This window comes from Cotesia typhae, unplaced genomic scaffold (assembly GCF_013202065.1).
Source record: "Cotesia typhae breed Kobodo isofemale line unplaced genomic scaffold, CoteBio_Ctyphae contig_9, whole genome shotgun sequence".
NCBI classification, from domain to species: domain Eukaryota; kingdom Metazoa; phylum Arthropoda; class Insecta; order Hymenoptera; family Braconidae; genus Cotesia; species Cotesia typhae.
In genome coordinates this window covers 1,380,211-1,394,434 of record NW_027423770.1, presented here as the reverse complement: position 1 = coordinate 1,394,434, position 14,224 = coordinate 1,380,211, and the positions used below count along the sequence as shown (strand labels likewise).

General features: G+C 33.7%; 2 protein-coding genes across 6 annotated transcripts in view; both read right to left on the bottom strand.

Annotated features, from left to right (window-relative positions):
- The window catches only part of LOC141533470 (dystrobrevin beta), a 633,463-nt gene that overhangs the window by 220,621 nt on the left and 398,618 nt on the right, over window positions 1–14,224 (bottom strand). Inside the window, exon 13 of one of the 5 annotated variants that reach the window (XM_074252369.1) lies at window positions 765–1,271. The exons of the other annotated variants lie outside the window; for them this stretch is intronic. Coding sequence (XP_074108470.1) covers window positions 1,154–1,271 — 118 coding nt within the window. The 3' untranslated portion in view covers window positions 765–1,153. Of the gene's footprint in view, window positions 1–764; window positions 1,272–14,224 lie in introns of those variants that run through there. 5 annotated transcript variants of the gene reach the window in all.
- On the bottom strand, window positions 2,765–6,118 carry LOC141533488 (uncharacterized). Its single transcript, XM_074252406.1, has 6 exons — window positions 5,614–6,118; window positions 4,594–4,753; window positions 4,321–4,513; window positions 4,011–4,205; window positions 3,758–3,894; window positions 2,765–3,662 (listed from the first exon to the last, which is right to left on the bottom strand). Exons 1-6 carry the CDS (start codon window positions 5,664–5,666, stop codon window positions 3,639–3,641), a joined length of 762 nt encoding a protein of 253 aa, XP_074108507.1. The 5' UTR covers window positions 5,667–6,118; the 3' UTR covers window positions 2,765–3,638.

Genomic DNA, 14,224 nt, shown 5'->3' with positions numbered 1-14,224 from the left:
ACTATTTTGAGAATTAGTTAATTGAAAGTTATGACCAAGAAAGTTCTTCATGTTTCTGTCATTGTGAGCATTATCAACGTGATAAATACCGACGGACGTTGATGGTTCATTTAGATAATTCATATTAGGATTTGTAATGTCGATATGTCTAATGGAATCAGTTTGAGAGGTTGATGTACAATAACTATGATCAGATAATTCAACTGTATTGCCGCTAATTACATTATTATTGTAAAATACATCCATTGAAGAAGTTGGGTCATTTTGATTGTTTGTATGATCTATTGTCAATTGTTGACATTTGTCAAATTGTATTATACGTTTAATTTTCATGGATTTGGGGGGGGGGGTTAACTTTTTTATCATTTTTTAATCTTTTTAATCTCCTTGTCGTATTTTTTTTATCAAGTTGTGCGCGTTTATGTGCTTCTTTCTTGTCTGCCGTCCTTTCAATTTTTTTTCTAGGCATTATTATTATTAAAACTATAATGGAAAAAAAAGAAAACGAACAATAAAAAACTTCGTATGATTAAATAAAAAACAAAGTTATAAAATCATTAAATAATATTAAATAGTATTATTATAATATATATAATGTTTATGAATTAGAAAAAAGGTATAGAAATAAAGTAAGGCTATAATTCTGTATTTAAATTTTTATTTATTGCAAATGTCGTATAGTTACGAATTCCTACACTGTTAAAATTAAAATAAAAACACGCAGTTCAATAATTTTGTGCTTTTAAAATAATTGTTTATTAATTTAGGATCAAAACATATAATTAATGTGAATCAATAAAGTGACAGCAATTAAGTTTAAAAAGTCTTTCCTTAGTAAGCAATATTAATTTACAATTTTTCTACCTATTTGTTGTGATATATGTATTTTAAATGATTTAATTTTTTTCGTATTTTCAAGTACTCTTTAATTTATTTCATATGTTCTTGGTTTACTTTTAATGTATTTTATGCAGTCAATATAAAATTCTTGGTAATTATTTTCATTGATATATTTATTTTTAAAATATTTTGGTTACTCAAATTTCGATTGTAGTTGATTTATTTTAGTCAGTATTTCATTATTATGTTTTTATAATTATAATATCTTTCCATTAGTCAATTCAAATTCTGTAAGTTCAAATAATTCAAAATTCTATAAGTTCAAATAATTCATAAATTCAGTAGTTCTGTCATTCAATGTTTTAATAATTCTGAAATCTTTATATCTCTTTGTGATGTATATCATAAATCTTCTTATCCTTTTGTGGGACCTGAAACAATAAAGACAAGTTAAAATTAATAATGAGATTATAAAAAAATAATAAAAAAAAAGATTATTAACAGAAATCTAAAATCGATAAGAATTTAGAGAAAATGTAACACAGGATGGTATCGAAATCAGTGAAAAAGTTATAAACCCTTTTGACATATTTAATAATTAATTAATCATAAAAATACTATTAATGATTTTATTTTTGTAATTTTCAATAGAGTATTTATCTTCGTGGTTTATTTTAAATTAGTTTTATTATTAGCAAATGTGCAAGAATTATTAGAATATCTACTATTGTCAGTAATACCATTATGATGAGTCCATAAAGTGCACAAATAATTTACAGATTGAACGTGTACTATATTTGTATAATTAGATCTATTTCTTTCTTTTAAATCTCCATAATAATATTAATCATTACCACATAAGTTAAAGATTAATTTTTAATAATAAAATTATTAAACAATAATTACGATTGATGATAAATTGATTAATAACTTAACTTCATATACTTACACAGCGTAAATGCCGAAACGAGCCTTAAAATAATACGAAACAACGAATATTAACTGTTGACCTAATCTCGAAAGTGTTATGTTGAAATCATTACAACAATAATTTACAATTTTGAAATGTACAAATCACGTCGACATGTGCGATTTTGATCACTCTTAAGGTGTTTTATAATTGTAGGTTATTCCTGTCAACAAAATAAAAAACCGCAGGATGTATTTGCACTTGCAAAATCAATTTATTTTTTTAGCTGGAGAATATATTTTATTTTCAGTATATATTAGACATTAAATGTTTAATAAAAAGTTATTGAATTAATGAACTGTTTTACACAGATTGTAAGATGCATTATGCATTATTTACTATCAATAAAAAAATTTGCAGTTCAGTGTAGTTATTTCGTATCGATTGTTTAATAATCGAAAGTAAAGGCGCGCAGGTTGCGGGAATTTTAAATTTTAAGTTACTAAGTGACAATCAGACATTGGCCCGTCCACGTCAATTGTGGCATGCTATCATCGAATAAAATGATAACAAATATCTGTGCAATATTTTTCTTTTTTTTTTTTTTCATTTTCTTCGTTTTTTTTAATTTCTTCTATTTTAATTTAAATTTATGTAAGTGGATTCTGAATTCTTTTATGTGAATATTAGTTCTTTATATCACTTTACACTTTTATATGTAAATACTTTGTATAATTGCCGAGTGGCGTTTTCATATATATAAATAAATAAATAAATAAATAAATATTATTTCTTATAAATGTTTACATCACGACGTTTCACTTACCTTCTATCCGGTGATTATAAATCTAACAAATTATTGTACAGAAAAGTAACCGAATAAAAAGGCAATAATTATAAGGTTTAAATCAAACATATTTATTTTTCAGTCATGAAGAAACATCAAATATTCTTAATAACTAAATTAAACTTTCAAACTGAAAAAACTATCAATAATCTTTTAAGACAACGATATGCAATAAATATTAAGTACTGTGTAGTGTATGAAAATTTTATGTCGCAAAAGTTATAAGCAATAAGTTTTTAGAGATCCATACTTAGTCATAAAAATTGTGTTTGTGCATAAACATAAACCATAAAATATCAATTAATAAATAATAATAACCTTTGCGAACTGAGACAGTTAATAACACATAATTTTGAATGTTATCAAATTAATAATATAATAAATTTATAATCATTCATGCAAACGACATAGCTACCAGTATTAAAAAACTTTCAATAAATGAAATACATAGCACTTTTAGAATGATTGTGGGCACAATCTTAAATGAAAACTTAATTGTCTTTTATAACTATCAAAGCTATTGTATAATCAAACATAAATAATAAATCACTTAGCCCATAATAGTAATTATAAAAATTAAAAATCCTTTATGCAATGTATTGAAAAAAAAAAGTAAGAAAATTTACGCTCTGAAGAGTTGTAAAAGGTTAATTTAATACCTATTTAGCATTATTTTCAACAAAACTTATGGCTGTTTTGTATTGCGAGTAATCATCTACCATAGTCTTAATTAATATGGACTTTTTATACCTATTAATATCTTTTTAGCATAAATTAAAAATATATACTCTTTAGCGCGTAACACTCAAAAACTCATAAAATATCTTTATATATGTATCCTTTAGTTTATGATATTTAAACATTTATAATGTTTTAAACGGATCAATATATCAATCTGGTGATCTTAAAACAAGTCAACAGCTTATTATTTTGACTTACGTTTTAATCTTTTTAAAAAAATTTTATATATGAATAATAATACACTTTAGACTTTTCAATACTTTTATAAACGTAAGTTTAAGATGTTACTTGTGATGACGACTACGATTCCATCTGAGGAGGACCCTAAGACAAATGAATAAACGTAATGAAAAAATATTGAATAATAAAAGATATTAAATTAAATAATATTAACAAATTCGGACAGTGTCTCATCAAACCTTTGGCTTATTTTCGTCTTTCGTTTCACATTTCTGTGGGCTCGTAAAACTTTTGGCTAATTCCTCTTCAGTCATAACTTTGTCATCAAGTCTTTGAATGTCTGACATTTTAGAACATTCCAAGGCTGTTAATCCAACTAAAAAAAAAAAAAAAATACTATTATTACTCTTAACTCGCGATAATAATCAAATATAAGACTTATACCGAAGAATAATCAGTATTAACATATAATTGTAAAGAAAATATACTTACATGCCCTATCACGAATAAGTCTCCCGGTGACTTGAATGTGTGTCCCTGCGAGATAAATAACATCATTTTCAGCAACGTAAAGGACATTAATTTGTATTTGGTGAGTTCCATCGGTCATAGCACCAGAACCAAATGTAAACTTTGCATTTCTTCTCGATGCTACCACGATTCTGTCGGTCAGAAATCCTTGTACGCCTGTCAAAAATTAAATGTAATAAATATTGGAGAAATTGAACTACAAAATAATAGCAGCTATATTTATGATGATGTTAATAATCAAAACAATCATTAGAAGGTTATTGATCCTTACGAGCTATCCCAAACAATTCTGGAATCTCTTCCATCGTAACGAGTCGAATTTCTTTAGTTACAGTTTGTACATTGTCCTTGACCTCCATTTTCGTGTATTCAGTAAAGTGAAGCTCTTTCTTTACAAGACCTTCCGCTGGCTTGAAATATTTCTCATCAACTGACTTACACCTCAATCGCATAAATGAGCAAACCTGTAGAGAATGATTAAATTCAAATTGTAAAAAAATTCGTATGAATAAACTTCTTTTTTAAGGTAGAACATATTACTCACCATGTCGGCTTTAATTTTGTTCTCAAACTCAACTGCATCTTGATCCCATGCGATAAGTCTAATACGGCGCTGACTATTGTTGTTAACAATGAAACGAAAGAGGAGTGTTTTACCGTAGGTTTTCATACCCTCGGTACTTTCAATCATGCCGGTGATTCTTCTGAAAATTAAATAATAATAATAATAATAAAGCTTAATAAAAACCTAATAATACTAAAGTTAGCCGATGATTTTAATTTTTTTTTTTTTTAATAATTAAATTAGAATAGAAAAATATTTTTTTTAAATTGCATTAATTTTTACAATTGTTGACAAATGAAATTTACTTTTCTTTTTTCTGTCGTCACTTTTTCAATAAAGAAAAAAATTAAAAAATTTTTAAATGTCGGCTAATTTAATTTTTATTATATATAATATATAAAAATATATATAATATATAATATATAATAAACTTAAACTAATAAAAAGAAACAAAAGAAGTAACGAAGCACAAGCAAAGTCCAGGGTGGGGATAGACATCGACTGTTACGCGGTAAAGGGAAGGCAGTTACTATATGACGTCTTAATTTATAGATATAACACTCAACATTAGCAACTAGCAGGATTTGTTTTTTTTTCCATTAAAATACTTTCATTAATTATTTGGACAAGCATAAATATTTTTCTATTGAAATCATCGTTAATAATATATTTACCGTTATTAAAATGTTTTTTTTTTTTTTAATTCTAAAGAGTAATTTATGACAAAAGTATACAGTGTAACAATATATCGAAATTACCCCGTGAGACCAATATTAAATTGCCCACCTTCAAAGTATAATTATTCAATTAAATAGACCGATAACCCCCTTAAAATTCTTAGGATACATTTATAAACATTTGAACTTGTATTTAAAAAAAAACTCAAGTCTACAAACATAAAATTTAATCAAGTAGAATCGCATGGCGTCACTCTACTGTCTTTTTTGTTTAATTATTTAAAATCCATACTTTATTATTTACAATAATTTTAATACTTACGTAAAATTGCTACCGTTGACAAACTTGTCAATGTCTTCATCTGATGTCATCATTTTGTACAACAATTGTAATTATAACTATCTAAGTGTAAATTTTAATAACGACTGTATACGCGCTACTAAATCACACCAAAAAACACGTGCTACTTCTACAGCTGGTACCGGCGAATGAAGCGTCTCTCCTCGTGGACAGAAAGTTTGAGGCTTAAAATGCCATGTACAACTATATTAAAAATTACTCCTATATTTGGATTCGTTTTTATTTAAGATTTAATGAATATTATGAGTAACTTGTACTTAGAGACACGATATCATTTATGTAAGATAAAAACAATAGTGAATAATTTTTATTGCATAATATCACGTAAATATATAAACATAATCATTTTATAAAGTAGCGTGAAAAATATATTTTGAGCAACGTAGTCATTTAATATATACTCAAGACTCAAGATAGAGAGAGAAAGCTCTCTCTCAGCTCTAGGTATAATTAGGTCATGCAGTGTAGAAAAGGCGGGACGTCCTTGTGTAAGAAAATGTGGGCTAATTTCTTATGTCAGCATTGGTGGCACTGATTTTAAGTTGGAGTCTTGCTTGGGATTTAAAAAATGATTGAGTAGTTAACGTCATGATAAAGCTATTAATATTTAATATTAATATATTATAAATAATTAAATCATTAAATTTGGAAAGGAAATTAAATTAAATTAAAAAAAAACACTTTTTTTAATGACGATTACGATTACGAAAAGGGCTCTTCTGGAAAATATTTAATTAAATTTTCTATTATTCAGAAGAGCATTTTTAACGAGATGTGTACTTATTTAATTTAATTTAATAATAACTGAAATGAAAAAAACTGCAATAACTGAGAACGACTCTTAAACCATTCAACGAACTTAAAATAATCCCGCGTATCAATAGTCTCACTCCTTCATCCATGAGGGGGCATCGTAATCATCCAAGGTGGATTAATATACTAACATCAGTATGCTTATAGTAACCCATCTTCAGACTATATAGTAAACTATATTAAATTATGTCGGCCAATCACAGCTAATCATTTATCCACGAAATTACAACTTCCACCAATAAGGAATTAGGGACCATATTTTTTCGATAATTCGATACTCAGTTAACTTCACGTCTGTTTCAAAATTCATCTCCTTTAATATAGAGGATTAATAGTTAACAAATATTTATAAACATCTTATGACTATTTCGGTGATTAAATTTGTTTTGCTTGCAATGTCATATGATATATAAATCACTTATGAACAGAAATCATCTTTATATACAGAAATAATCTTTATTAACGGCAGGGTATACCACCGCCCCCTCATTAAAACTAGATATTGGTAGGAAGACACGGAACCCGCGAAAAAGGTAATCGATAATAAGGCTAGTGGTCCGAAAGTTTTAGAAAACGTTAAAGCAATCTCTGAACTTAACGAAAAAATACTGAAAATTCGACAACCTCAAACCCCTATCAAGGTTCCATTAAACCGATCCATACAACCGACTCTAAATCCCCATTGCAAATAGATTTATCTCGAAAAGAAAACAAAGGTCTAAACTTCATCCCCCCTACCATTATTACCGTCCCAAATTTCATCAAAGCAAAAGTTGAAAGAAATTCTTACAAAATTTTTTTTTTCAAAAATTCTCTTGCCACTATTAATTTCCTTTATACTTTTGCTTCGCTCTCTTAACGTACTCTCCGCTAACTAAGCAAAAAGTAAATCTAACCTCGCGTAGTCAGTTAAAACATACTCGTAACTAGACTCCACGCTCATCTACAATTCTCCAATATATTTAATAATAAAAGAAATTCTTTTTTTTTTTAATTAAAATCGGTTAAAATTATTGTTGTCTGATTGAAGCATTTAAGTTTTCTCTTATTTTAACCTTGAAATTGTTTACTACAAACTCACCTATCGACTCTTCCTTGTTTACATTTTCGTACTCATCACTCGGTAACCCTATACTCGCGATAACAAATCTTTCTTTCGGTTATTGTACTCTACAGCTGTTGACCTACTTACCTAGTGACCGAATAAAAATAAATCGCGATTTAAATCAAGTAAAATACAAACTTTCTTTTTCTTTTTTTAGTTCCTTGAACAAAAAGCTCTCTTGTAACTCTTCTTTAAATACATACCTTATACAGGATAGTTAAATTTCGGCTGACTATCTTATACTATAATCGTGGAACTGTTTGAGGACGAGTCCGGAACGTTTTTCGTCCCTTGCTCTAACGATTTTCCGTTTGGAGCCATGGAAAGAAAAATTTTCCGCGTTGATACCTCTATAAACGAGGAAAACCTCAATACCTTAATACAAACCCTTGCTAAAGAATTACACAACGCGCTCCCGTACTTCAATGAAAAAGGCCCGAATGCCGCAAAAGACTTCGAACTATTCGATGGAATAGTAAGAAATTGGTTACCAAGCATTCTAGCCGACAACCAAGGCTTCTTCGCCCGCCGTATAGCCCAAAAACTATACGGGCAAGCCAAAAAGTTAATCGAACACGTCGAACTAGCTTCTGTAGAGGATATTTTGTTAGTCTTAGCTCGAAAATTGAAAAGGGGCGATCCATACATTACCTGGCAGAAAAATCTAGCTGCTGCGGCCCCGAAAAATTCAAAAAATATTGAAGACTTTTACTATCGGTTAAGCGAGATGGTTCGTCGTATTGAACTTAATGCTCCCGAAGAGGACAGTCCTGTAGTAAAACGAACATTCGAAAAAACTGCAGCTACCACCCTATACGAATACTTGCCAGACTTCTTAAGATGCCTATGCAAAATAAGAAGAGCCGAAACCCTAGATGACATGTATAAAGCCATCGAAAATGACGCATACAGAAGACCTGACCGTAGACGATCTATGAGAGACGACGGACTTATACCTGGCGAATCTCTACCGCCCTCAGTAGAATTCCACAGACGATCCAGACATGACGGTAACAGACATTACCCGCAAATGCCGAGATCATCTCGAGATTATGACGATCGAGGCAATTATCGCGAACTGCCTCGCACTTTAACGTACCAGGAATACAGTCAAACTCCAAGGATGATCACTTCTAGACCCCAACATCCTACAGACTATTATGAGGATCCATTTCACGACAGTTACAAAGACAGTTATTACAGTCCGAATTATCAACCCGAACAACAAGTAATGGGTTCCACTTTTGCGTTCGGAACCGATCGAAACTTTCAATTTATCCCCAGAATTCAAAAGTATTACCAGCCGCGGACTTTCCAAAATTATAATCAAAACCGTTACCATCCGAGGGTATTAAGTCCTACAAAAAAGGCTGTACACTTCGAAGAAGACGAAGATTCGGAAGAAGCTAAATTACGGCATAAGGCTGACCTTACGATAATTTGCAACTGTCCATTTTGCCCAAAGGGAGAACATCCAGACGCGTACGACCCTTTAAACGGGTCGGGCGCTCGTCAACCGAAGGCCAATATCGGAGTTTACCGAATCAATACAACCGATCAATATTTCAAAATCCCCAAAACCAAGTCCTAGAACATCAAGCGACCATGACAGAACCAATGCCTCCCCCAAGACAAGAAAAACTACCAACTCCGAACAACTTGACGTCATCACCAGGACCAGGAGACCAACAACTGATGACCGCAGCAGAGCTACGAGCACAGTCAAGGACGAACCAAAGTGCTTAACCACAGGAAGAGGTCCCACAGTTCACATACGCAGCCCAGCACTTCGAAATGGGGGAGTAAACGCACTCCTGGACACCGGCTCCGACTTTAACTTACTCTGTATTGAAGAACTATGCGACGAGGTCCTCTGTAACATCGAAAATACAGGAGTAGTAGGAGGCATTGCTACTAGCTCAATGCCCATAACCGGTTCCATAAATCTAAAAATATTCGGAGTCAAATTCACGTTCCATCTCGTACCAGAACCACCTGGCGGTTATAAGGCCATTCTCGGAAATGAATTTTTTATTCAAGAACGCGTAACCATCTCGTTTTACTGGAACGCCTTAGTAACAAAAAATGAACCTATTCAACCAATCCCGATAATTAACCCAAGAAAGTTCTCAGAGCACAAGGTCCTCGCTCTAGGAACTGGGCCAAAAATTCACGTATCGTGTAACTTACTCCTAGGCAATTATCAGCGCTTCCTCATCGATAAGGGGGAAGGGGGGATGTATGCCTCATCAATGCATCCGCTTCAAAACCCGAAGTCATTATCGACATTGGAAAAGCTAGGAGATTTCGAGGGCTCAGCGATAGTACCTTCGAGACCTTAGGAGCAACTACATTAAAAATCCTTAATATCGAAGTCGAATTCCAAGTTTGTCGAGAAGATTTATTATTCCCCGGAGTGGGAATCTTAGGAAATAACTTTTTCGAAGCCGAAAAAGCGGAAATCTCTTACGATAACCAAACCCTAGTTTTATTGTCTTGCCCTTCAAAACCGACACCTTTTACCCTTGAAACAAAGCCTTCTTCCAGCTATACATTACCACCTCGTATGAAAGTAGTAATAGTTATTCGGTTGGAGTTTTCTATAGAAGGGGCGTCGGATTCGTCCCCCTCTGATCTAGGATTATCAAATTCGAACTCTTCGAGTGTTTGCTGTCCTATGTCTATGTCTACCGGGTTTGAATTGAGGTTAATAATCATGCACATGGCATACCCGTCATCTACTTTGACAACAGCTTCTCCTCCAAGTACCCTTTTCGGAAGATTCATTCGGGGGAGGTATCCCTCGCTTTTCTCGAAATCTTGGACAGGTACAACTATTACTAGAGTTCGAATTTGATAATCCTAGATCAGAGGGGGACGAATCCGACGCCCCTTCTATAGAAAACTCCAACCGAATAACAGACAAACAAGAACGTATTCAAATTCTACTCCAGAAAATACCAGTAGATCATCTCAATCAGGAGGAAAAAGAACAAGTTCAGCATCTTATAAAAACAATCACGACGTCTTTCACTTCCCTGGAGATAAGTTAAGTCACTCGAAAAATTTCACCTGCCGGATCGAAACTACCACCAACGAACCGGTGAGGATAAAACAATAACGATTTCCCCCAGAACATCGGAAAGAAATCGCCAGGCAGGTCAAAAATCTCGAAAAACAAAGAATAATTAGAGAATCTAACTCTCCGTACAATTCTCCTTTGTGGATTGTACCAAAAAAATCTAACGACCCTCGTATAAAAAAATATAGAATGGTTATCGACTTCAAATAACTAAATAAAATCACTATAGGGGATGCCTTACCCCTAATTATCGAAATTTTAGACCAATTAGGCGACGCTAATTTCTTCAGCGTCTTCGATCTCGCTATGGGTTCTCATCAAATCTCAATGCACCCCGCAGATGCACCAAAAACGGCATTTTCTACCCCAGATGGCCACTGGGAATATTGTTGCATGCCTTTTGGCCTAGACTGCGCTTCGTCTATCTTCCAACGAATGATGGATTCCACCTCAAGCAGGTTAAAAGGGACGGAATTATTTATTTATATCGACGATTTAGTTAGCTATGGTAAAACCCTAGAAGAACATGGGGTGAGAGTTCAAAGATTATTCAATAGATTGAGAGAAGCGGGTCTCACCCTCCAATCTGAAAAATGTGAATTTGTCTGTCCGGAAGTAGATTATTTAGGCCACTTAATAACGAAAGAAGGCATGAAACTAGACCCTAAAAAGATTTCATCACTTAAGAATGCCTCACGACCTAAAAATCATACGGAAGCCAGAAAATTCGTGGGACTTGCCAATTATTATCGAAGACTCATCTAAAATTTCGCTGAAAGGGATAAGCCCATAACAGACCTTACGCGAAAAACAATGCCTTTTATATGGACCGAAGAAGCGCAAACGGCATTTGACGATATCAAAAATGCCCTCTGTGAGGACTCATTTCTCAAATATCCAGATTTTAACAAACCCTTCATCCTAGCTGTCAGCGCGTCAGACTCGGGAATATCCGGAATTCTCAGTCAAACGACGACAGAGGGGAACGATGACCTAGAAAGAGACAGAGAGAAAATAGTGTCGTGTCTCACGCGTCTTTCACGACACCGAAACCCGATATACCGACATTGAACAACAATGCCTTGCGGTAGTTTACGCAAGGTTATTTTACTTTAATAACCAGTAGCCCTTGTGTTACCTGGCTAACGGACAGCGCGACTGTCACCGAAAGACAAGCAAAATGGCAGTCTAAATTGAGTAGATATAAATTTAATGTCGTAGTCCATCATAAAATCACCGACCAATACGCTGAAGGACTCTTATACAACCCAGAAGGTCTTCCCGAGCCCTTAGATAACACCTTAAATAATAATACAGAAAATAACTCCTTAGCGCTGCGCATCACGGCTGCCACTGAAACAAAAAAATTTAATAAAATACTGTCAGACGAAGAAGTGATTCAATCGGTTAAGCGCCCAGGTCGCCCTCTTAGATATAAAAATAAACCAAGAATCAATAGCGCCCCCGAAGTCAGAGAGACAATTGCCTCTTGCCTTAGAAAAAGGGAAATGGGAAAAACGCGAGTCCCACCTAAAATAAACTATCTCGAAACCAGCATCCTCGATATAACCTCTGAAGACCCGAAACTGCAAGATATCGGAAATAAAGAACAGGGGGACGATGAAGTTTTCTTGCCAGCCTCAACTCCCGGACCCTCCACGATTAATCAATCAGATATGGGCCAAGAGGGAGACGACGAAGCTGAAAAAGACGATAAGATCAAAGGAAATAAAGAAACAATTATCCCTCAAAAACAACGACGAAAAACCCAGGAACTAGTCAAAATGTTCGGTGAAATCATTAAAAGACGACCCCCACCGGAAAACTCTTACAAGAAAAAGTCTCTAGAGAAAATGCGTCAAGAAGAAACAATATTCAATTACACCCCCCAAAAATTAGCCAAAATGAAAAGAACTAGTTCTGAAACTGCAAAAACTATGCGCCAATCATTAAGTAAAATGCCTCCACTCTGGCGAAGTGAAGAATATTCCTTAGACGACCACACAATACCTGCAACTAATGTCGACGAATTACTTAGAGACAACAGCGATAACCTTGAGGAAGGATCAAGCAGCGACACCAGTCCAGAAGAAACGGGAAGAAGCGAAGATCCCAGCGAAACCGAATACCCGATCATCATAGAACCAGAGCCTTTGACCTCAACAGAAATTGTTATTACAAGAAACGTCGTCAACACACACGATGAAAAAGAAAATCGACCAAATAAAAATTCTCTAACGCCACAGAATACAATTCAATCCCGATTTATAGGATACGTAGATGACGGACTCGAACCCCAAACACCAATCTTCGAAAAAGTCCTCATTCCTGATGAACTGAAGGCTATGGGTATCCGTTACGATCATGCAAGCCGTCAAATCATAGACGAAAACGGCAAGGGAATAAACGAAATGGTCGAAACTGAGTCGGACGACGCGAATAAAACCCTTATCGAACCGGAACAAGCAGGATCAAACGAAACATTACCCAATACAACTAAATCGACCAATTCACAAAATAATAAGAACTACAAATCGAATAATAATCCCGAAAAATCCCACGATCCGGATAAAAACAAAAATAAGTCAGCAACAAGCGGGAATATAACAGTGGGGGATGATGTAGGCAATCGCCGATTCGGACCACCCTTTGTCACCTATGACCCTCCAATTTTCGAAGAGACTGAAAATATTTTTGCCGAAAGACGTCATCGACCAAGAATATCATCACCCTCGAGTTCAGACGAAAGTATACCGCCCAAAAGGTCCGAAATAAAAATTAAATTTACAACTAGTCGAGATGGACTTACTTACGCTCGAGACCACTTAGTGCACTTTTATGCAGCTAATTGCGAAGTAGTAAAACCCGTAGCTAAACTGCTCCGCGACGTAAAATTTATAAACGCGGACGATCTTCAAGCCTCAAAACCTACAAAAGGAGACGTATTCGTCACCAAATTAGAGATGTGTAAAATCTTCACTGGATTTATCAAAACAAAACATTTCGAAAAATTAGACCCAATCGATCTGATCGAAGGATTGAAAAATCTTCGACAGTCGATGAACAAACACAACATCCATTCATTTCGCTGTGCAAAACAAGGGGATGAATTTGACAATTTAAATATTCAAGCCTACTTATCACACGAATTAAAAGACTGTCTGATAGCAATTACTCAGTGTGAAGGGAATATCGAAGTACCGGATGAACCCCACCGAACCAAAATAATTGAAGAAAATCATAACAGCTTAATAGGAGGCCACGAAGGAGTAGTAAAAACGTATTGGCGTATTCGCGAAAAATATTACTGGCCAGGAATGAAAGATAATATCTATAATTATATCCGAGCTTGTGAGATATGTCAGAAAAATATACTCACGCGAATAAAAACAAAACAACCTATGTCCATCACCGATACACCTTCGAACCCTTCGAAAAAATTAGTATAGACACAGTAGGACCCCTACCGATGACCCCTGACGGAAACGTACACATCTTAACCATCCAAGACAATTTTTCCAAAGCCGCAGCTGCAGTTCCTTTCCCCGATATCAGAGCAGTAACTGTTGCAG